The sequence below is a fragment of the Mixophyes fleayi genome, chromosome 1 (assembly GCF_038048845.1).
Source record: "Mixophyes fleayi isolate aMixFle1 chromosome 1, aMixFle1.hap1, whole genome shotgun sequence".
NCBI classification, from domain to species: Eukaryota; Metazoa; Chordata; class Amphibia; order Anura; family Limnodynastidae; genus Mixophyes; species Mixophyes fleayi.
In genome coordinates, this window is record NC_134402.1 from 431139149 (window position 1) to 431164822 (window position 25674).

Genomic DNA, 25674 nt, shown 5'->3' on the forward strand with positions numbered 1-25674 from the left:
TAATGAGGGGGGGGGGAAAAAACATGTTCCATGGTCTATCAGACTTTCTTTTATCAGGAGCCATTAGCTGTCATTTCAGTAAAATATTGTAAAGGGAATGTTATGTTCTGTCCTCCTTATGCATGGTATAAATAGAAAGATAATGGTGGTAACAAAAGACACTTTCCCGAACCTTCTATATGGAAAATCCCAGAGGGAAGATCTAAAGAACATCTACGAGGGAAGGGGGTGTGTGATGTGCCTCATCATGGCCCCACCCCCACTGTGGAAAGATGTGAGATGTATCATTGAACAATGGGGGCGGGGCCATGACAAACTAGATTCACGTCACATTGAGTCAAGGACCCTCCCACATCAGAAGAAAGTGAGTACGTGATACGGGAGGGTGGCCCACCCCCTTGGAATCCAGAAACACCTCTTGAAAGTTAGGACTACCTTGGACAATCTGCAGTTTTATTTTACGTCCCCTCAGGAGAGGACCATAGAAAAGTTGGCAAGTATGTGTTACAGGTGCGGAGCTTGACACATCTTGTGTGTGCATATGGGTGTAAATATGTTTTATTTACAGATGGCTATTTGGAAGCAAGATGGGCCCAACATGTGTTCAAATCAGCATCAGATCCCCTGTGTGTAAGTTGTACCAGCCAACCCTATGCATCACGTTGCACAGCAAAACAGGACATATTTAGGGGTCTATTTATTAAGCTACGAGGTGCCAAACAGCTGTTTTCTCTGGAAAGTGGCCATCGCAGTTCTCCATACATCAAGCAGGAGAAATCAGATATTCCTCCTGCCTTAGCTTATTTTCCTCTGGATACTGCAGTCTCCATAGACCTCTCTGGAGACTACTAACTAATCCAGCCTAAGATAGTGTTACTTTACCTGTTCAATGGGGTTCATCCTCGAAGGAGAAACTGCTCTGGATCTCTCGCCGTATACCATCACTATGCGGCCCTCACCGCGCATGTACAATAGCCACAGGGGGTCACATCTGTTTTTCGCCAACAGCGTTAGGCTGCCAGTAAAGGTTTTTTTGTGATTGCTTAAGAGTGGGTATTTCGCCAGGACATGCAGCGATACCAAATGATAATTACTGCTGTTCACTAGCCACCAACGTTAAACAGACCTCTTAATGTGTGACAAAGGGCAAGAAAAGGAATATGCATAGCATACCCAATTACCTAACATACTATATATCCCCATGTCCACTATAACACTCTAATGTCCAGCATATAGGCCTGTGTTCAGTATACAGCCATATGGAGCACAGTCATGTACCCATATATCCTCTTGTCCAGCATGCCACCCTGTGGTCAGCATAAGAATCCTAGATGTGCTGGCACCCCTAGAGAACATAGGTGATAATTTTTATATTTTGGAACTTTTCTATTATAATTTACAGGGCAACTTACCATTAAAAAGTATATTTGATTTCAATATGAATTGTTATATAGAATACAATTGTTTTGTCTTCGCTGAATATTAGTATTTTGAGAATTTGAAGATTACAGTTTAGCTCTTGGTCCAGAATACAATCACATGTCCAGCATATTCCTGACATAGAGACCAGTGTCCAGCATAGAGATCTGTGAGTATGCCCATAGGAGCCTGGATGGCTCACACCTAGGCCATTACAGTTGCCAGAAAATGTTCTACCAATTAATACTAAGCACCGAGTGCTGTCATTGGTTATCACCTTCTTCAACTATATATATATATATATATATATATATATATATATATATATATAACTCCAATTGCCCAGAATTAACAGTAGGAGAAGTAAACACCCGGGGGAAAAGGCTAATAACCAATGACAGGTCCTAGTACTTCCTATTCGTTAGCACTGCACACATCGGTGCTCTGTCACAGTGAGTAGAACCTGCCATCTGATGAGCTGCACTCACTGGAACTGCCCCAAACTGACACACAGCGGGGCCAGTGTGAGCCAACAGCCGTGGGCACCATGTTATTAGGAAGAGTATACTGTTGAAGGGAAAAAGCAAGGCCGTAACTAGGACTTTGCAAACTTAATATTTTGTGCTGATTTGGTTAAAGTTGAGGGCAAGGACGAGTCATTTTTCTCCCTTGCCCCAGAGGCTTACATTTCTGGGAAGATGTCACATACTAAAGTCTTGTAATACTTTTATCTACCTTAACGTAGAAGCGCTGTTTTTCCTGACATGAACAGAATCCACGCAGTGTAATAGTCTTACTTCAGTATCACCATTACCATACAGATGGCACTAGGCATATCAAATACACTACTGTATAGGTGGGCATCCATACATTACAATCCTCATCAACAGAGGTGGAACTAGCAAGCTGTGGGCCCCAGTGCAGGGAGCTGTGGAGGAGGGAACCGGGGCCCCGACCCTCTGCATCTGCGGTGCACAGTGCCTGCTGCACCAATGGTAGTTCTGCCAATGCTCATCAAGATCTTTTAACTGACCTTGGTTATAACATACTTGCCTACTTTCGGCAAGTTCTGTTCTGGGAAAGGGACGTGACTGCAGGGCGAGAGGGGGCGGTGCGTGGCCAAATGCCCCCCCGAGCAAAAATGCAGTTTTGCCACGGGGGGGCTTGGGGAAAATGCAGCGAATCGCATCATTTTGGAAAGGCAGTTGCGGGATGCGGGAGACTTGCCTGCTCTCCCGAGAGTCCGTGAGACTGACCCGAATTTCGGGCGTCTCCCGGACATTCCGGGAGAGTTGGCAAGTGTGGGTTATGATGTTATGATGTCATTTATGTGCACTTTAAGTATTCCTAACAAATACTTATTAACTTACAAGGCCCTAGGAATAAGAATATAGGATTCAATATATAGAAACTGAGGAATTGCACTGTTCATTTGGGGGTAGATCTAGCAAACCTTCTAAAAAGGAAAATATGAGGTGTTGCCCATAGCAACCAATCAGATTCTAGCTGTCATTTATCTAGTACATTCTAGAAAATGAAAACTAGAATCTGATTGGTTGCTATGGGCAACATCTCCACTTTTCCTTTTTAGAAGGTATGACATATTTAGCCCTTGATCTATTCTGAAAAACCCACCCATTTCCAAGGACAGATCTGTAAAACTTGGGACCGACTCTGGAAATTAGGGACATTTGACAAATATGCAGTTCCCAGTGAGTGAAATCTGTAAATGTTTTAGATGTAGGACCATATCTTCCCTAAAAATGTAGGCAGCCATCTCTTTCTCAGTACTGAACCTCTTAACATACAAAGGGACATTCACCAAAACCGGTATCAAAATAAATATCTGTGCAATAAAAAAAAATAAAAAATAAAAAAGTGTTCTCGGGACCATTTATTTATAATAAAAATACAAACAAAACAGAATAAAACCATGCAGGTTTCATGCTACTAATTAATCAGAGCCAACAATACAATCAGGCGCTTAAAGAACTTTTTAAGCAGAACATGTTTAATTGATTTTAACTGAGTAAAAACAAACCCACACTTGAGACAAATTACAAAACAGAGAAATATTATTGAAAAAGAAGTCAATGTATTTATTGTCTTTATAAATGGCTAAATCTTAAATAACCATCTACAGCAGGAGTCCCATTGGTACAAAAACTTGATAGCATTGAGATTCTCACATAGTGATTAATGTGCTAAGTTTTCATTCCGCTGTTAAGCTACAGATTTATGGACATATTTATGAAAGGACGAATAGTCCTACTGGAGGTGAAAACCGGTGTTTTCAATGAACAAGAACTGCATGAAGACAAGCTCCTAATAGGTAGACTTCAACAATATGAATAAGCAGAAATGCAAATTTACATTTTTATGTTACTATAATGATTATAAATTTTAAAATAATTAATTTTTCTTAACATTTTTTAATCTATTTTGAAACTGCCGAACCTCCTCCATAGTCAAACGGCGCAAACCACCTGGTGGAGCGGTAATTTAACCTCCCAGGGGCAGTATTGCCTGGGTTTCGCTCTGCTGCCTCATCGATATCTTCTTGATTAATTGTGGTGATAAGTGATTATTATTGCAGCGATAACCAAATCATCCTTAACGTCGCACTTTGATGAAAACAGAAAAAACATTTTCCTCTTCTTACTTTTTGTGTAGGATAAAGGCAGGGCAGACAGAGTACCAGCAAAGGTTCTACATCGCAATAGCTATATATGACCAGGGACCGCAGCATGGGGCCCCACCAGCCCTGGGCCAAACAAACGTATTAGGGGAGGGGGGCCTCCGCAGTGAATTAAGGGAGGCAGCGGGCTCCATTTCTAGGCACCAGCTGCTCCTGAGATGTGAGGGGTGAGGAGAGGCCTCCATGCGGAATTAAGGATATAGCAGTAGGTCCCCTTGTGGGCGGGATCCCCAAGATGCCAGGGCCCCACGGTTGCTGCCATTTGTTCCAGTCCAAGACCCCTAGGTGCCTGGCTACTGAACAGAGAGCCGCGATAAGGCAGAGAGACTCCCTGCAACATCGCTGGCAACATGTAACTAATATAATGGCACAACGCGGGCAATGGAGAGGTGTCGAAAGAAGAAGCAGAGGGGTTAGATAGGTACAGGGACGGGGAGGGGGTATAACTGAAGAGAACAGGGGGGGTGGGCAAATGTTGGGTAATAATTTTAAAATTGGGGTGGGGTGGGGGAAGGAAGGAGGGGGCGCCTGTCTGTTACATTTGTACTGGGCCCTGCAATTTCTGGTGCCAGACTTGTTTATGACTTCTTAATCAGTTTTTACCAGATGCTTATGGATAGTGTATCTCCACTATGACACACAAACCTTATAATAAAACCTATACCGCATCCAGAAGTTAGTAGTATTTAAATAGACCAATTAACTAAAGACATATAAACTGATCAGAATTAGGAAATCTTGTCTGAAAACATTAATTTTCCAAGTTTGTCTACAAAGAGATTCTCTGTAAGTTTTTGTTTGATCTCCGTTCATTCCGAAGCATTTATTACCTATGTGATTGTTGACACTGTATTTTAGAATGAAATTTATTTTATTTTGCCGCTTATCCATGTAACTTTAAATGCAATAGGTCAGCCAGTAAGATGTGAATACCCGGGGCTCTCTAAATCACAACTTTTCTGGTGAAATATTCAAAATTCCTATGAAATGCGTGAAAGTGGAGATTTGAGGATACAATTATCAGAGAGCTGGTTCTTTGTTACTCACGGTACATTAAACAGGACCATTACAGTTTCTGCAGGTGGATTATGAACTTAACGGAAAGACAGTTATTGTCAGCACTTGTCCTTAGCACTCCCAATATTTAGAATCACGAAATTGTGCCAAATTAACCCCGTCCCTGTTCTGCCCAAACTACACCCTCAAATGAAGCGTTTTATTTGGAGAATAAAGTGTTTTTTATTCACTGAAGACTGTGGAGGATTTGGTTGTACATATTTACATGAAAATAATTCCCAAGAGTTAAGCAGAATTCAGACATTGGACACAATTAATGACCGTTTGGACCGATACTGCAAGAGTGTGTACGCTCCCACAATCATGTTTTAACGTACCAAAACACATCGCATCTGTTGATCTGGGGGTAAATGTATCAATCTGCGGGTTCTTCAACACCCGCGTGTTCAGCCTCTTCCGCGATTAAATTTCAAGCGGCGCTGCATTGTAAAGGGTTAACTTCACTTTACAATGCAGCGCCGCTTGAAATTTTATCGCGGAAGAGGCTGAACACGCGGGTGTTGAAGAACCCGCAGATTGATACATTTACCCCCTGGTTTTCTAAACTTCCGAAAATCACAATCAAAAATCGTCTGTTCAACACTTCTGCCGATAGATCCTCCAACATATTGCAGCAGTGTAGCTAGACATCTGTAGGCTGTGTATAGAGTTAACCATCTGTTAAGAAAAAAAGATCTTATGACAGATGAAGAGCACAGATCTGAAGGTAAAAGGTGCAGGTGTGTACACATGAATCTGAACGCTCATCGGGACTGTCGGCCGTTGGTGAAATAGTTAGAGAAATGACATCTGAAGTAGGATTGTATAGGTGTGTACCCAGCTGTACACATTGCCCGAATCAACCAAAGAGCGTGGCATCATACACTTGTACAAGATCTGAATTACTACATGGGTTACAAGGAAATAAAGATTGAGGTATTAATAATAATACCTAAATAATACACACAATTTACTGTTTTCCTGGTTTTGCATGGATTATATATAATACTCCCCCTCTGGGAAAAAGGAATATTTTAGGGCTTGTAAAGCTGGGTACACACTACAGAAATTCCGACCAACTTTTTATGCCGAGCAATTTTACATGCGATGGATGGTCCGATCGCTCGGTCCATGGACTGCATACACACTAGCCTTGTTTAGGACGAGAAAGGGAAGAGCGGACGTCCCGTTAGCAACTTTTTACAGCCATGTTGTCGTGAACAATGATTTAAATTTCGTACACACAGCAGTGACATTTGCGGGAAATGTAACGAGATACCAAAGACATTAGTATAAAGGGGCAGAGCTTTAGCTATAGTTAACTCCCTTAATTTCTATGAAATTGAAGTTTAGTAATATACATTAAATTTAGAAAAACATTTAACTGCTAAAGTGCAATGCAATGAATATTCCCTAATAATAAAAACCCCTTCATATGTAATGGAATGCTCCATTCTCGGCGTGCATCATCGCTGATTGGTCCACAGCACAAACGAACGCCCATGTCTGTGTGTATAAATGACAGAGGAACCTGTTTGGCGCCGAGGAGCGTCAGAAGATGGCGAGTGAGAAAGTGACAGTGGGGGTTGCGGGTGAGGAGAAGATGTCAGTGGGGGTTGCGGGTAAGGAGAAGATGTCAGGAGAAGTTGCAGCTATGGAGACGGAGACAGAGTCAGAGATGGTGCTGGAAGGGCCAAAAAATGTTGGAAAAGTTAAGGTGGGGGATGGAGATACTCGAGAAGAGGAAAGAGCAAATCCAATGAGCCCAAGAGAGGTGGAGATGATGGTCAAAGTACTGAACCAGGACGACAACGACATTAAAAAAGGTCAGTAGCACATGTAGTGTACCTGTAGTGTACATGTAGTGTCACATAAAGAAATGTAAAATGCTAATTTATAACCTAATTCTTTATGTCAGAACGAAGATTTAACAGTGAGAAGGCCTGTTTATACCACTGATACCACTAATGTTAGCAAACAAGGAAAAATTGAACAAGAAAAATATACTAAAGTAGTTCTACACGAAGGTATTTCAGTGAACTTGTGTAGACAACTAAATGCTTTGGGCACATACCTGTACCGTTATAATAACCAAAATGGCGCCTGTTTTCCAGAATGCTCGGAGGTTAAGCCCGCTATTATTGCGATTTCGCCACAGGGACCAAAATATAAATATAAACTGATCTCGAGCAGTGTGAAAGGTGAGAAAATGAGAGTATTTATGTCGTAGAATATAAATTACAGATATAGAAGTTAAATGATAAACATTTTTCATTTCCTTGTTTCGTAGATAAAGAAATCAAAGGGAATAGAAACGACATCAAGGCCTGTTCTGCCACAAACCAGTAGCACCTTTAAAAATACCTTAAAAATAATACTCTGCAGTATTCAGCTCTCTGATTGGTTTGGGCGCGCTCACTTATCATGCGGATCTTTCAGACAGCTGTGTGTGTTACAATTTTTGTACCTTTTTCTTGCAATAAAAATATTGCTTGAACACTGTGTGGTTTATTCTGGGTAATTCACAATTATAAGTTAATAAAGGTTAATATAGCTTTAATAGGTTATAAAGGTATAAGTGTATAAAGAGTAAATATGAATATATTGCCGACATAGACACAAAGGGTAATAACCCACGTGCTTTACACAAGTGTAATGGTCTGCAGCCAGACAGGTGCAATATACATTGATACAAAACACAGTGATGTGCGAATTCCGCACCTCGTGGGACTGTGATTGACATAAAAATTTACATCCACACGCCCCCCAGGCCGAGGAAGTATCTGAGGATTGTCGTGGATCTGTCGGAAGTTTATACACACTGCACAGCGGAAACGAGATTGGAACGAAAATATTAAACGGTTCGACCAACCAAATGAGGCGAGAATCGTCCATTTGGGCAGACTTTCGACCATCGTGTCACTGTACACACTGACCCGACTTTTGAACGAGCGGTCGTATGTCAGCTGCTTGAGCCGATTATTGGACGAAAACAATGTAGTGTGTACCCAGCTTAAGTGTGATTAGAAGATGACTAGCCACACCCGTCAATAGCAGTTATCTTCTGACTGCAATCACCAACCCCCGAGATAATGACCTAATTAAGATTAAGATTCCTGTCCATACTTGCCCACTCTTCCGGAATGTCTGGGAGACTCGCGAATTCCAGGTAGGTCTCCCAGGAGAGCAGACAAATCTCCCGCACTTTCTAGTGACGTGCGAAGGATGTAAGCCTCCACTACGCAATTTGCGGGGATTTGCCTTATTTTGGCCCACTGCTGCGTAAAAATGTCAATTTCGTTGATGGGGTGGGGCCAAAAAATTACGCAATCTGTCCCACCACGCTTCCTATTGCTCTCCCTCCATGGCCCACTCTGGGATCTCCCAGAATTAAAAAGCTAAAAATCGGCAAGTATGTTTTTATCAGCTCACCTCGGGACCAATCGCTGCCGATATCGGAGAGTGTGGCCAGCAAATCATTTCTGTAACACCAGCCCCATTAATAAAAAAACAAACAAACCCCAAAACATTTTAGGTGAAGACTGACTCTGCATAGGCTGCTGAGAATATCTCTGTAGTAATTGCACAGGTCATTTTATTACAGTGAAAAAGGTTGTCAGCATGGGATTGGCTACACTGCATTGTATGAAATGTAGATTAGGTACATTATACTCTTGTTGCTCATCATTGATAAAGTTATTAATATCGTGAATGTTCCCGGCTTCCTCTCCAGAAAAGAGCAGCTTATGGGAGAAACTGAAAACAAACAAGATAATGGAAAAATGATCCTTTAAGGATAAAGTCAAATTGGCAAAATTAACCATCTGCCAAGTGAAGATTAAAACTGTGATTGCATTTAAGTAAAACATCTGCTACATTACATAATTCTTTGCATGGAAATATGCTGCATGTACTATTTTAGCCAACAAATATTCTCATGGTTACTGAAATACTGCGTTATCATAGATATCACCCCTCATTGACCCAGATGTGGATCTTCCCAGTACATGTAGGAGTTCTGGTAAAGAAAAGCATAACCTACAATACAAAGCTCACTAGTAATCAATGTTCTTCTGTATGGGTCACAAAGACTCATGTCCATGGAGACTCCAATTAGGACTACAAACTGCTGTAGTGCCAATATGTTTGAGCGGATTGACGCTACTGCAATCTGAGATCCTAATTGGAGTCTCCTTGGATTTGAGCTAGTCTATGCTTTTGAGCTAGCAATGTGGATGAATGTATATAATTTTATATAGAGGTGCATTCGGCACCACAATTATCCTGCAGAGTTTGATAGGAGCATATCACCACTGTGCTGTTGGGGGACCCTGCTCCTTCCACTCTCTAACTCTCAGTCTGTGGCTTCCAGTTATCATCCATACTGTCACATGTAGCTATGTGGTCACCCCAAAAGGTCAGCAAATCCATGCTCTCTTGGAGATGTGGGTATCATTAAGGTAATTATAAGGACAAATTTTCAAAATCTGGGATGGCCCTGTGAAATGATGGACATTTAGTAGTGTGTGAATGGATCAACAAATCTGCATATGTGTTGCCGTCATCGGCTTTCATATATGTAATGTGATATTATGTGGACAGTGTCTGTTAATTGAATACATAAAAATGACACATTGAATGAGCATAATAGGTGTTTGTCTCCTGGCACCTACAGGATGATACAAAGTGCGTTTCTCCAGTTGTCGGAATTACAACGTTACTGTGGCTCGCCTGACAAATACCAGATTGAAGCCAGACCTCTAACACAGTCATAGGAATAAATGGTCCCCACAAAGACTTTTATCCACCCACGAGCAGGAAATGAATTAAAAGGAAAATTAAAAAACTTTGTTTCAAGTCTAGCTTGAGAACAAACAAGACAGTAAAACTTTCCTGTTGCGAGTCCACCCCTTTGTTTTCCATTTGTTTCCCATTGTAATTTTCTTTCCCGCACGAACAGAATTCACGTCAGAGAAACCATTTCTCAGTCCGACCCGCATCTGTCACTTATCATTGAGACACATTAGATCAATATCCTCATAATTCTTCACATTTGGCGGCACAATGGAAAAAATATCTGAACGTGATTTCTTGAAGAAGTGTTCAAGTACAGAATAATGTCACTTATTGTAGGATAACATTCCCTTTATACTGAGGAAAACTAGCAGACGCATAGAAATCACAGGATCAAATAGTTTACCGATAGGATTTGGGGTGCATTAAGCATGGTCTTTTTACTGAAGATAATGTAAGCTTGCCGGCAGGGCCTACCTGTGTCTGTATTAACTAGAGATGCTCAGGCTCGGTTTTCTGAAAACCGAGTCCACCCGAACTTAGGGGAGCAGAGTAGGCTTGCGAGCCGTCTCGTTACTTTTGCGCGCCCTCGGATCTGAATCGTGGCAAACGTCATTGTTGCGTTGTCGAATCTCGCAGGTTTTAGATTCCATAAGTACCTCCCTCCCCAGGAGATCTAGCGCCATTGCTCACACAGAAACAGGGGTAGCAGTGTTCTTGTCACTCTCCAGTCTCCAGTTACATTGCTCAGTGCCATTGCTCACACAGAAACAGGGGTAGCAGTGTTCTTGTCACTCTCCAGTCTCCAGTGACATTGCTCAGTGCCATTGCTCATACAGAAACAGGGGTAGCAGTGTTCTTGTCACTCTCCAGTCTCCAGTGACATTGCTCAGTGCCATTGCTCATACAGAAACAGGGGTAGCAGTGTTCTTGTCACTTTCCAGTCTCCAGTGACATTGCTCAGTGCCATTGCTCACACAGAAACAGGGGTAGCAGTGTTCTTGTCACTCTCCAGTCTCCAGTGACATTGCTCAGTGCCATTGCTCACACAGAAACAGGAGTAGCAGTGTTCTTGTCACTCTCCAGTCTCCAGTGACATTGCTCAGTGCCATTGCTCACACAGAAACAGGGGTAGCAGTGTTCTTGTCACTCTCTAGTCTCCAGTGACATTGCTCACACAGAAACAGGGGTAGCAGTGTTCTTGTCACTCTCCAGTCTCCAGTGACATTGCTCAGTGCCATTGCTCACACAGAAACAGGGGTAGCAGTGTTCTTGTCATTCTCCAGTCTCCAGTGACATTGCTCAGTGCCATTGCTCATACAGAAACAGGGGTAGCAGTGTTCTTGTCACTCTCTTCTCCAGTGACATTGCTTAGTGTCATTGCTCACACAGAAACAGGGGTAGCAGTGTTCTTGTCACTCTCCAGTCTCCAGTGACATTGCTCAGTGCCATTGCTCACACAGAAACAGGAGGGGTAGCAGTGTTCTTGCCACTCTCCTCTCCAGTGACATTGCTCAGTGCCATTGCTCATACAGAAACAGGGGTAGCGCTGCTCTTGTCACTTAACAAAAATTGACTGAAAATGAATGTTATTGAGGTTAATAATAATGTAGGGATATAAAAAAAAAAAAAAAGAGCCAAATTATGTGAATTTAGCAAAAAAATAAAAAATAAAAAATAAAAAAATATGATTTTAGAGAGAAAAAAATGGGGTCCAAAACCAAAACACGCGAGGGCAGTTTTACCAAAACAAAACACAAAGTTAATCCAGATCCAAAACCAAAACATGGGGGTCAGTGAACATCTCTAGTATTAACCACTATTGTTTTATTACAGTCTTTGTACCCAATTGTAGAGTGCTATGGAATTTGCTAGTGCTATATAAATGATGGTGATGATAATGTGTCATTAGATATTTATGGACACTCTCCCATGTCCCTCTTATTTTTATAGGACCCCCACTGTTTAACAGGCTCCATTACTATGTAGTCTAATGGTAGTTCCCTTGGGACAAATTCCTGTTTAGTCCCTTTAAAAAGAACCCTGGTAGAAAGGGGAAAGACAACCAGTCCCAGTTTTTCCAGCAGCTTGGCCTGGAGTAAATGTATCTTATTACTGGACAGTCACACTTACAATATACATGGTGAATGAGAATGTGAGTGTCCCAGTTTTCTCTGACAGTTCTGTCTCCGTACCCCGCTGTCACTGCCTGGCTGTGTCTGGTAAAGGTGAAAGTTCCCGGGGATATGGGACTGATAAAGGGTACACAATTAAGGAGGGAGGGGGGGGGGGAGAAAACAGGGGCGGCTGTGACAACCACGTTAAAGCTGGGTACACATCTATGCAATTATGGTGCCGATCACACAATTCACAACCGTTTGGTAAGAGACTGCATGAGTGTGTACGCTCCCACCATCATGTTTTATCGTACTGATGCACATCGTACAGTTTGATTTGGTTTTGTAAACTTGCGAAAAATCACGATCAATGTTGCAACGATGTCGGGCAAATGTGGAAGTGTGCACGCACTCATGGCCAGCAGTGTAGGCAGATATCTGTACAGTGTGCAGAGTCAAAATCTTTTCAGCAGATGGTGCCTCTGTGGAAGGCCTAGTGGTTAGCACCATTGTCTCACAGTGCTGGGGTCATGAGTTCAATTCCCGACCGTGGCCTTATCTGTGTGGAGTATGCTCTCCCCGTGTTTGCGTGGGTTTCCTCTGGGTGCTCCGGTTTCCTTCCACACTCCAAAAAACATACTGGTACATTAATTGGCTGCTATCTAAATTGACCCTAGTCTCTGTCTGTCTATGTCTGTGTGTGAGTGTGTGTCTATATTAGGGAATTTAGACTGTAAGCTTCAATGGGGCAGGGACTGATGTGAATGAGTTCTCTGTACAGCGCTGCGGAATTAGTGGCGCTATATAAATAAATGATGATGATGATGGTTATGAGAGATTAAGATCACGGGTCTGAAGGTAAGTTGTGTAGGTGTGTACACATAAATCGACATGATCATCTGGAATTTCAGTCATTGGTAAAATCATTACAGAAATCACATCTGACGTAAGATTGTATAAGTCTATACCCAGCTTAAAAAACAACAGTTAATCTATTCCATGTGTGCTCTAAAACAAATAACACAAATTTTAAAATGTTCCAATAAAAAAAACAAAAACATTTTTTATTGCGCTGAGAAATGATTTGTAAAATGTCATACTTACTTGCAATCACTTTATACCCTGCAGGTTGTCCATGCATTGTACTTTTTGGGGATTTTTGCACAAGGTTGCACTAAACAGCAGATTCTCAACACATTAGATTAAACTTTTAATTATTTTATTTCTAGATTCCTCAATTTAAAGGCAACAATGCTTTTAGGTGTATTGTTAGTGCAGACTTCAGACAGTATCACTTCAAAATGTGGAATCATTTGGGCAATTTTGAAGTGTAAGTTGAAAATATTCTATTTATATGTTAATTCTCTGTGACTGTAAAAACCATAATTATTCTGCACATAGAACATTATGTCTTTGTTGATTTGAATACATGAACTTTTGTAGAAACTTTCATACTGGCCAAAAGTATTGTAAAACATAGTAAAGTATTTACTCTGCTTTTCAAAAGCAAGAACCTTTAAATAACAGCTATTAGATATGTGAGTTGTCAACCTTTTTATTAATAAAGTGGCGATAAAGATGATTTTGCTGCTTATTGGAATAGCAGAGGTACCTCTGTATCTCCCCTCTACTAACTGTACTGAATTAAAAGCTATGTCAGGAAGCGGTCATACCCATACTGCCCAGCTTTGGCAAGTTTGCCTCTAGGAGATGCCGGGGCAGGTGGGTGTGTAGGGGTGGGGCTTGGCGAATCCTGGCATTTCAAGACGCCCTCTAAACATACATCATCCGTTCTAGCCTATTATGGCAGTGGGCGGAGTCACAATGACGTGTGATTTGCGTCATAAGCCCTGCCCCCATCATTTAATTAATTGTGTCCAGGACCCAGGAGGTTGCACTGCTCTCTTGGGAATCTGGGAGGACTCCCAGAAATTTCGGGAACTATGGTCATACCCTCTTGATGGCTCTCAGGACCTTGATAGATAGAGGTCTGCATTGTACTGCCACCAGAAATCTGGGGCTTGCATTCTATTGCCACCAGAGATTGGAGGAGGGGGGGGGGGTCTGCATTGTAAAGCCAGAAGAGATTTGGGGGGTCTGCATTGTAAAGCCACCAGAGATTTGGGGGCGGGAGTCTGCATTGTAAAGCCACCATAGATTGGGGGGGGGGGGTCTGCATTGTAAAGCCACCAGAGATTGGGGGGGAGGGGGGTCTGCATTGCAAAGCCACCAGAGATTAGGGGGGGGGTCTGCATTGTAAAGCCACCAGAGATTGGGGGGCTGGGGTCTGCATTGTAAAGCCACCAGAGATGGGGGGGTCTGCACTGTAAAGCCACCAGGGATTTGTGTGTGTGGGGGGAAGGGGTTCTGCATTGCAGAGCCACCAGAGCAATGTGACTGGAATTGTAGAGGCAAAAGATACTTGGGAGCCTCCATTGTAAAGATGTATATTGAAAGAGTATGGTTTGGGTTCTATACAGGCCACGCATCCAGTGAAATGTCCCTCTTTCTTGTTGTCCTGCCACAGGGGCCAGTATCTCCCCATCACTCGTATATAAAGGGCCAGTATGGCCCAACGACTTGTGTTGGTGTTTAATACACATTGCAATCCAACCATAAGCATGTGCACGGTATGTGCCAAAGTGCCAAGATACACCTTAATGTCAGGACCTGCGCCCTTCTTCTAACATATGTCTGGGGGGAGGAGAGAACTCTGCAGTAAGCTCTGACCACCAGCGCCGGTATTGAATTGATGTCCCAGAATGCTCTGTGCCTGGCATTTTTGAGTGCCAAATTTAAATTTGTTCAGAGGGAACGTTCCTCTTGGATCAATCAGCAGTAGGCATGGGGCATAGCATGGAACTACTCAGAGGAAAATTGATGTATCCAGTTTCCCTAATAAATTGTGTCTATGAATCCAATCTATAGCCAGGACTAAGTTATATTGTTTAAGGTTTTTTGGTCATCTTCCCAGTGGAGGTAAAGACCCAGCAATGTACAAATTATTTTCTGTTGCTTTAAATGTTTTAAGAAATGAAAAAAAAAAAAACAGCCTTTAGTCCTTTGATTTAACTTCCAATAAATTTTCAAATGTTTTACTGACTAATTGAAAAACCCAAAACAACTTGAACTGCGAGAGTTTTGTTCATCATAAATACAAGAAAAGTGGAGATAATTCGATTCACTACAACAGCTCAGGTATAGTTTTTCATTACATCAGTTGTGGGTGTATGACAATTATTTTAGGAAAAAATTGCAAAGCTCACCATATTCAATATTATTACATTTATCACCAATATAAAAAAAACAACACTTATCCCGTAACAGTTGTGCTTGTTACATTTTTATAGCAATAATAGTATTTCTTTAAAAGTAAAACTGCCTTATAGATTTTTATTTCATTTTAAAAGTAATGGCATTTGTATATACAAAAGGTAATTGCCTCTCCATGATTGAGTGAGTTGGGAAAATAAACAAAGACGCAATCTATTTCAATGACATAGACCAGAGTCCCATAAAAGACGCACAAACCAACCAAGTGCAATATCGAAAAGAGCATAAAAGTGGCATAAAGGCAGCTGCATAGTCACAACATAAAGCAAGTCTCTGTACTATGAGAGTGAATGAACTCCATGCTGACTCTGAAGAGCTTTCAATTGTTCTTTAAACTTCGTGACTTCTGTCTGCTGATGAAAATCCACCAATCCCTCATGGACAGTAATAGAGTAGAGAATGCTATCTCAAAGGATTCTATTGTAACGAAGATAATCAGTACTAATAAGCCGAGAACACTGACTTTTTTTATTCTGCCACAGAAACATTAACATAATTTATATATAGTAGTGTCGACTTGCCAAATATCTGACGTTAGACTTCATTATATAGTACCAAAAATATTCTGCAATTACTAATGTTCTGCGTAAAGTCTTACATAATTGATTTGTAAAAACAGAACATCTTGATAATAATTACGGCCCTGATTTGAAGAGCTTACAATCAAAGAATCATTAACCACTTCCAGTACCAAGGACGCCACCAGTTACGTCTCTGCAGCAATGCTTCCTGGTGGCCCAACTTACGACATGACCCCCTGCCACGTTCACTTGCTTCAGTCTGCATAAATACCTGCCAGTTTCTATACACCTATCCAACCCCCAACTGTTTAAAAAAAAAATTCATCCCCTTGTTAAAAAGAACAGATGCCACCTCTGACGAATTAAGGTTCCCCTGTGTATGGGAGGTCTCTCAAGCTACCTGTGTTCATATTTCATCCCCGATCTAGTGCGGGCCTGTCCTGTCTCTCTCCAGGTGTTGTGAAACTACAAGTCCCAGCATGACTGGGCAGCACGGTGGCTCAGTGGTTAGCACCTCTGCCTTACAGCACTGTGTTCATGAGTTCAATTCCTGACCATGGCCTTATCTGTGTGGAGTTTGTATGTTCTCCCCGTGTTTGCGTGGGTTTCCTTCGGGTGCTCCGGTTTCCTCCCACACTCCAAAAAACATACTGGTAGGTTAATTGGCTGCTAGCAAATTGACCCTAGTCTGTGTGTGTGTGTATTAGGGAATTTAGACTGTAAGCCCCAATGGGGCAGGGACTGATGTGAGTTCTCTCTGCAGAATTAGTGGCACTATATAAATAAATGATGATGATGACCTGCCAGTATATAGGGACTTGTAGCCTAGTTGGAACTTGTAGTTTCACAACACCTGGACAGCCACAGGTCAGGTCTGGTCTTAGAGGACCTAGTATCAGACAATATATGGATCTCTGGAGGAACCGTCCTGTTTTGGGGTTGTGATCTCCTGTCTTTCATATGGTCGATTTTTTAGTTAAAATTTTACATGAAACGTTGTGTTAATGGGTTGTGCTGGGCACACATTGGTGGCCACACATATAGGACATACTTGTCTACTTTTTAAAGTTCTCCTCCTTGAGATCCTGGAGGAGAAGTCATGTGACATGGGGGTGGGAGGGGTGGTGGTGACGCTTATGCATCAACGTAGCCCCGCCCCCTGCTTGGAAAGCTGAAATTTGCATAATTTCATAGCAGGGGGTGGGGCTTAGTGACACGAGAGACTGCGTCATTAAGCCCCACCTCCATCAGCTCCGAGAGGATGCCTACCCGTCCTGGGGGACTCAATATTCGGGAGCCTCCAGGAAATTCCAGGAGAGTAGGCAAGTATGACATATGGTATTAATTTACTCAGGACAGGCCTTCCTTTTAAAATGCAGGCTAGTTTTAACTACTTGCTCTAATTTGTTTCACTTATTTAACAAAAAATTGTGAGAAAGTATTTTACGTCTTTTTATTTTTTTTCACTTTAGCTATGCATTGTAACTTAAGATACGACGTGAAATTCTGATCAAGTGACTTCCGGAAGAGTAGGCAATCCTCCTGGATTCTAAAAAATGCTGAAATTCACGGCATTGAATATCGGGGCGGGGCTTCATCGTGTCAATAATCCCCGTTCCCGTTATTCAATGCAGTGAATTTAGACATTTTACAGTGGGGGCGTGGCTATGGTGACATAAAGTCGGCAACTATCAACTTGCACCTGGATTATGGACGTGAACACAGGGCCCTCTTAAGAACATCTTGGGCCCCCGGGTACAGCAGTGCACCGGGGCCCCTATATATACAAAAAAAAAAAATGATTATATATATGGGCCCTGCAGCCCAGGGGGGCCCGTCGGAGGCAGCAAAAAAAAATAAAAACTGAAAAAAAAGAAGAAAATACTTACCTTGCGGTCAGCTGGTGATCCGGCTCCCTCCATGGTCTCCTCCTCCGTCACGCTTCGCAATGGATGTCGGGCGGGCATAACGTCATCACGCCCGCCAGACATGCACTGTGAGCGCGACGGAGGAGGAGACCATGGAGGGAGCCGGATCACCAGCTGACCGCAAGGTAAGTATTTTCTTCTTTTTTTTTCAGTTTTTTTTTTTGCTGCCTCCGACGGGCCCCCCTGGGCTGCAGGGCCCCCGGACACCTGCTCATTGTGCCCAATGGGAAAGACGGCCCTGCGTGAACATATACACCTCTTAAAAGGTGAATCTAAAGATGGGTCTCAAAGGGGAGTGGATAACCGGTGTCTACATGTCCTTACATGTGAATGCCTCTGACCCACCTCTTAGGGCCCGAGTCATTAAGGAGAGCAAAGCAAAATAATTGGAGTAAGATTGCTCCTGGACAAACCATGTTACCATGCAAGGGGTGAAAATTACTTTGTCTGTTTTGTCATGTAGCACACAAATACTTCATAGCTTATTTTTACACTGAAATTTAAAATTGATCTAGGACATGCCCTAGCCCAACTATAAATCTGTCCGAATATGTTAAATTTACCTCCCCCTAATGCAACATGGTTTTGCCCAGGTGCAAAGTTACACTTTTTTTATGCTTTGCTCTCCTTAATGAATCAGGCCCTCAAAGCGCAAGATTTGTGAGTGTGACTCAAAATATCAGTGCAGGCAGCGTGCGTGAGCAGGGCGACAAATATTACAGAAAACACAATTACGAAGCCCTTATGTGCAACTCTGAACGAGTCCCTTAGTATGTGAATATGAATGTGTTCACAGGTATGAGCCCTACATTATGTTAATAATAAGAGAACTGGCCTAGCAACCCGGGGGGTAAAGGTATCAAGCGGAGAGTTGCGGCGGGTTTGAAAAGTTGAGATGTTGCCTATAGCAACCAATCAGATTCTAGTTATTTATTTAGTTCATTCTACAAAATGATAGGTAGAATCTGTTTGGTTGCTATAGGCAACATCTCCACTTTTCAAACCCGCTGAGACTCTCAGCTTGATACATTTAGCCCCTAGGGTGAAAAATATCAACAGAATTCCAGCTGCGAATGTGCTAAATGGTTATAGAACTCCATCCAAAATGTTGTACATACATAAAGTCACACAAGGGTGGTTTTATACAAGGCATGTTATATATGTTTAATCTGTATAAAGAGCGTGTTATCTCTCACAATATATGTGTTCTTTGTGAATGCTGATGACATCAGAACCTACTTACCTTTCATACAGAAAGCATTTACAAGGGTTTATAAGTAACATCATTTGTATGTTATAATATGAAGGCTTTCAGCACTGCAGCCGGTTTCTTTTGCTGCCCGTGAATCAAAACATTTAATTTGTTTTGATGTCAACATGATGACATCTCCCATTTACCGGAACAAAAGCAGAAGGCAGTGTCTCCCCTCCCCTTCAAGCCAGTTCCAGTTGTGTGGTGTGTGATAAAGGAAGTACAGGTCCAAATTGTTTTAGAATTGTGTGATTATTTTTAGAATGTTCGTGCAAACACAAAAATGATGTATTTATTAGCATGGATTAACTTTGTATAGTATTCCTGGAAATGTTTTAGCTTTATAAATCAATAATAAATAATAATAATAATAATAATAATAGTTATAGTAGTAATTCCATAGCAGGGCACACTGCCTATCAGCATCCAACATCTCTCCCTAGAATAGTGCAGAGAGTGTAATAAAGGGCAGGGAAGGGGCATGAATAACGTTGTTATCCAGAGATCCTTTTACCCTGGAGTTTGCAGGTCCTATAATGGATGCATTAAGTCATATTATTATACTATATATCAGGCTTGGCTAACCTGTGGCACTCCAGGTGTTGTGAAACTACAAGTCCCAGCATACCCTTCCAGCAATAAGCTGCTATATTTTGGCAAAGCATGTTGGGGCTTGTAGTTTCACAACACCTGGAGTGCCACAGGTTAGCCAAGCATGCTATATATAGTGCATATATAATCATCATCACCATTTATTTATATAGCGCCACTGATTCCGCAGCGCTGTACAGAGAACTCATTCACATCAGTCCCTGCCCCATTGTTTTACAATCTAAATTCCTTAACACACACACAGACTATGGTCAATTTGAGAGCAGCCAATTAACCTACCAGTAAGTTTTTGGAGTGTGGGAAGAAACCGGAGTACCCGGAGGAAACCCACGCAAACACAGTGAGAACATACAATTGTGCTTTTATATACTATGATATTCATACTATTATGCTACCTTATATACAATTATTAGCACTACATTGCATCTTATTACAGAGGTAAAGCACATGACTTCTGCAGAGCCGTAACTTAGAATTCTAGCGCCCTGGGGCGAGAAAGACAAATGCCGCCCCCCTAGCCCTCAATTTTAACCAAATTAACCTAAAATATTCCTAAATTGCGCCCCCCTTCAGCGTTGCGCCCTGGGCGGACGCCCCTGTCGCACAGCCCTAGTTACGGCCCTGCTTCTAGGCGCAAGTGTAATGTATAAGACAATAATGGGTAGTAATGTCGCATTACATTTGGTATATGTAGAACACTGGCATATATATATAACAAATATCTTGTATATCTTACAGGCAAAGTGAAAACAGATGCATTCTACACACTGTTTAGTTATTTATAGAAAGCCTGCATTGTTATTAGGCAGTATGAAAGAAATAGACATATTCTGCAAAAATTGGTATTCACTGTATTGCAGTGACTCCTTGGGGTATATTTACTAAATTGCAGGTTTGAAAAAGTGGAAATGTTGCCTATAGCAACCAACCAGATTCTAGCTGTCATTTTGTAGAATGTACTAAATACATTACTAGATTATGATTGGTTGCTATAGGCAACATCTCCACATTTTCAAACCCACAGTTTAGTAAATCTACCCCTCAGTGACTCCTAGCTGTCAGTCATTTTCAAATAAAATCCCTTTTTTATTTTCTGTAAAGTCATTAAGGTTAGAGTCAGCACGGTGGTTTAGTGGTTAGAACTTCTGCCTCACAGCACTGGGGTCATGAGTTTGAGTCCTGACCATGGCCTTATCTGTGTGGATTTTGTATATTCTCTCCCGTGTTTGCGCCGGTTTCCTCTCACAGTCCAAAAACATACTAGTAGGTTAATTGGCTGCTATCAAATTGACCTTAGTCCCTGTTTCTGTGTATGTTAGGGAATATACACTGTAAGCTCCAATAGGGCAGGGACTGATGTGAATGAGTTTGCTGCAGAATTAGTGGCACTATATAAATAAATGATGATGATAGAGTCAGGGTTTTTCTTTGTGTTTTTGGGTTCGGGTAGGGTTGAAATTAAAAAAAAAAAAAAAAAAGTAATTTTATTGGAACATGACAAGCAACTAGGTTCAGGAGTACAAGGCTGTTTGAGGAATATGTTTTTAGAGAATATGCCAATTTCTTACTTTGTCTAAACACAGTCTAGACATTCTTTGTCTGTGCATTGCATAGATTTTACCCAGTACTGTGACATATACACATCAATAATATATATGAAGAGCATTGTATTGTGTATATGAACCCTGCCCTAGGAAAGCAAAGCAAAAACATAGGAGTTAGTTTGCTCCTGGACAAACCATGTTACAATGCAAGGGGTGCAAATTAGGTTATTATTTTGCACATAAGGAAAATACTGGCTGCTTATTCTTGTAGCACACAGGTACTTGATAGCTTTATTTTTACACTGAAATTTAAAGTTGATCTAGGATATTGATGGCTAACCTGTGACACCCCAGGTGTTGTGAAACTACAAGTCCCAGCATGCTTTGCCAGTAGATAACTAGCTGATAGTTGGCAAAAGCATGCTGGGACTTGTAGTTTCACAAACAACTGGAGTGTAACAGGTTAGGCGTCACTGATCTAGGACATGCCCTACCCCAACTATAAATCTGTCCTCATATTTTAAATTTACCTCCCCCTCCAAGGCAACACTTTGGGGCGTATTCAATTGTTCCTCCGGCCGCCGGAAAAACGAGCGCGTTAAAACTATTACCATTTATACGGTAATATTGCGTGTAAAAAACGTTAATACGGTAGTTTACTCGCTGAATTTCATCTCGCAGCTCCCTGAGCGAGTAATTACCGTATTAACGGTAATAGTTTTAGAGCGCTCGTTTTTCCGGCGGCCGGAGGAACAATTGAAGATGCCCCTTTGTCAAGGTGCAAATTGACTCCCTTTTTATGCTTTGCTCTCCTTAATGACTCAGGACCACTGTGTTCCAAGGGAACTCATCTGCTGCTTAAAAGTGGTACTGCATCGGGGGGGTTTTACTAATGACTATGAAGATTTTTTAGGGGGACACAATGTGATATAGGGTCAGTTGCAGTATATGGGCTGCAATATTGCATTGTATGCAACCAAGTTTACCCTGCAAGTAGAAAACTATTCAGACAGCAATAAAATAACCACGAGAAATTTGCAACAAAACAAAATGTTTTATCCTAACTATCAATTCTACTGAATACTTGCCAACAATTTTATCCTCATAATATTACATTTGGAATGTTTGTGCATTTGTCAGAATTTATGTCATTGATGTACCAATCAATATTATGATGTGTGTTCTCTGTGCAGCGCTGCGTAATTAGGGGCACTATATAAATAGCTGATGATGATCCAGCCAAGGGTAAAACTCCATTTATCACCCCAGACCCATAAGGTTCCACACACACGTTTGCGATCTGCTGTCAAGTACTTTGATATGCTCCTTTGATTTAACCACTTCCAATCACAAGGAAGCTTTAAATAGCTTAATTCAGTCTGTAATGTAACGGCTTATAGGACATCCTGGTAGTTTAAGCCCATCCCCCTCATTGTATTTGGAAGTAACTGCTCTCCTGGAATTAGTCACAACTCCTAACAATTGACAATGGACAATTAGTGCAAACACACATATTACACTTATTACCTTTAATCCCCATTTCATGTGCTGTATCTCAATTTCCTCTGGTCAGATTAACATCACTACATTATATTCCAAAAACAACAGCACATCTGAATGTATATGGCTAATGGATAGTATCTGTCTATTTAAATGTATTCAGCTGTCACTAGACCAAAAGGTAACACTGTAACCTTTCCTAAAATGATTGTAATAATAATGAGAGAGAGATACATAGTTAAGAGTATGTGTCTACTGCTGTATACTTAGTGAGTAAACAACCAACCAGGAAGACAACATGTAAAAGATATTAGATGAGAACAGCAATATTTCACTGATGTTTTGTGGTCTTTTGGGGGAATATTTTTTGTTTTTTCTATTTACATCAGTAACTTTCTTGTATTGTTGAAAAGTGTGGAAGACGACAAATGTTGTGAACTAAAAACTGTTACAAAGTAAAGAGTGAAACAAACAGAAAATAGCAGCTAATACATGTAATGCAAATAATGACTGCCAAAGAGAGGAATGCCACAAACTGACAATACATGATCTATACACTCCCTGGTCTTCTGACACAGGAAACCCAGGTTCATGGAAAATACAAGACACATTTCCAGACAAAGGCTTTTTAATAGGACCATATTTTGCTACAGTGTGTCCCATCCTGTGTTTAAAATTCAACTCTTAGGCAATGCTTGAAGTCCCTGATTAACCACAGATGCCCTTTAGCTGCCTGCATGGAGCAGCCCAGACTGAGTTTACATAAACTTCTCTCTCACTCAACACAATGCAAAATGTTGCTCAGTTCTATTTAATCAGTTTCCCCAAATAGTTCAACAGGCAGTTCTACAGGGAGAGACAATCTGATAGGATCTGGCATCATGCTAAGGAGTAGTAGTGACCATTACCTTGCCTTCTAGGGGTAGTAGCCTTCTTGGAGCACAAAGTAAATCCAATGCAAAGATTAAGCAGCAGCAGTAAACGGCACCAGGAGGGGTGGCTCTGCAAATCCATCACTTAGTAAATAAATGTGCAGAGAGGAATAAAAAAAAGAAAAGAAGTGGAGCTGGTATAGGGGGAATACTTATTTAAAATAAAATCCTTTAGCATCCCCAGCCTCTCTCGTACAGAAGAGTCAGACAGTAGTGGGAGAGGATGGTCTGCAACCCAGGATTTTGCACGTGTGGGAGGGGGGAGGCAGCCTAGGAGGGGCTCACAGTGAGATTACATCCCGCAGCACTTACAAACAGCACAAGAAAGCAATTTACAACGTGTGCCTGTTCTGAGAGCACACACTTCCTCCCCCAATTTACATCCAAAATTCGCGAGCCGTCACATCTCCCCCCCTCCTCTAAAATCTCATGAACTTCCACTGTCTGGAGGATGGTGTTGTCCTTTTCTTCTGCTTTTGAAGCCACTTCCAGCAAAATAAAAGACCTCAGTGGCTGTAAGTGTGCGGAGTTAAGAAGATAAATCAGAATTAATCTCCCAGATGGAGGTCTGAGGTTGCTCCAGCCACTCAGACTAATATAGCAGCACATAGGGATTAGTAGGAGACACAGAGCACAGACATGATGCCCCTACATATAGTCACTTCTCCGGGTGGATGGGGAAGGGTCCCCCGACAATCATCACTGAGGACTGAAATCTTCTTTGTACAGTCCAAGGATTTGCTGGTTGAGGGAATAAATGTAAAATCTGCTACTGTTGTTCTTGAAGGTTTAAGAATGTAACCCCTTAGTGACCGGGGCATTTTATGATTGAGGTCATTCAGTTCAGGGACCAGTAACTTTTTATATCACAGTCTGCCCTGGTGCATTTTATATTGTTTTATGTTTGTTTTTTTTTAAAAAATTGTTTAGGAGGGATGAGGTGGATGTGAAGCTTTCTTTGGGTAAAATAAAAGAGTAAAAATATTTTGTTGTATTGTCATTATATAGGGAGAAAGAAAATTGGGAGAAAAGACTTATTTTCATTATTTTTCCAGAAGTTACTTTCAGGCAATTCCAGAAGTTTTTCCAAAAATGGACTTGACTTATACCATTATGTAATGCCGTTATATGCAACAACAATGTGCATTCTGTGTCCCATTCACACTGTTTTATAATAGTGTATGACACTCATACAGAGGTTGTCAGTGTCACAAAGATTAGATGAGAAGCTGGGGAGTGAGTTGGGGAAGAAAGTATTTTTTATTGTAAATTTGTTTGTACGTTTTACTTAATTTACTTTCTGATGACATGAATGGGTTAAATTTCAATGTGTTTTACAATGACTGGCAATATAGTAATTTTTTTTAATCATTATTTAATATATGGTAGCGCTAACTATCTGCTGAATGTGATATTTCCTTAGAACGATCCAACGTGCTGCACACATTTATATCATATCCAAAAAGCTTATGTTGCGCACATGCATGTACGTGTCCTGCAGCCTGTTCTGTCTGTCTGCAGCCGGCAAGTAACATAGACCCAGAGCGGACTTGTACCCAGGTTCAAATGGAAACGTCTCTTGAGATCCGCTTATACTTTAATACAGATGGACATGCGTGCAAGTCACGTGCGTTTTTTTTAAATGCAAGTTGCGTTCACATTACAATGGAAGATGAATCAGACCCTCTATGTATATACTTACTCAAATGTGTCAGTGCCAGTGATGGTTTAGTGCTGTAACTGAAAGTACTTCAGCTTTCCAGGGGCAAGCAGGGGCTAAAGAGCAGCTCCGGCATAAAATACACCATAGCACCCAAGTCATCTATGCTCTTAGGGCAGTGTTGGCTAACCTGTGACACTCCAGGTGTTGCGAAACTACAAGTCCCAGCATGCTTTGCCAATATATAGCAGCTTATTGCTGGAAGGGTATGCTGGGACTTGTAGTTTCACAACACCTGGAGTGCCACA

At 41.5% G+C, this 25674-nt stretch overlaps 1 protein-coding gene across 2 annotated transcripts in view; it reads right to left on the reverse strand.

Moving 5' to 3' along the window:
- The window catches only part of EGFLAM (EGF like, fibronectin type III and laminin G domains), a 122018-nt gene extending 97812 nt beyond the window's left edge, over positions 1-24206 (reverse strand). For both annotated transcript variants that reach the window (XM_075184226.1, XM_075184225.1), the window contains exon 1: positions 23683-24206. In XM_075184226.1, coding sequence (XP_075040327.1) covers positions 23683-23788 — 106 coding nt within the window. In that variant the 5' untranslated portion in view covers positions 23789-24206. The remainder of the gene's footprint in view (positions 1-23682) is intronic.
- Between the last annotated feature and the right edge of the window lie 1468 nt (positions 24207-25674).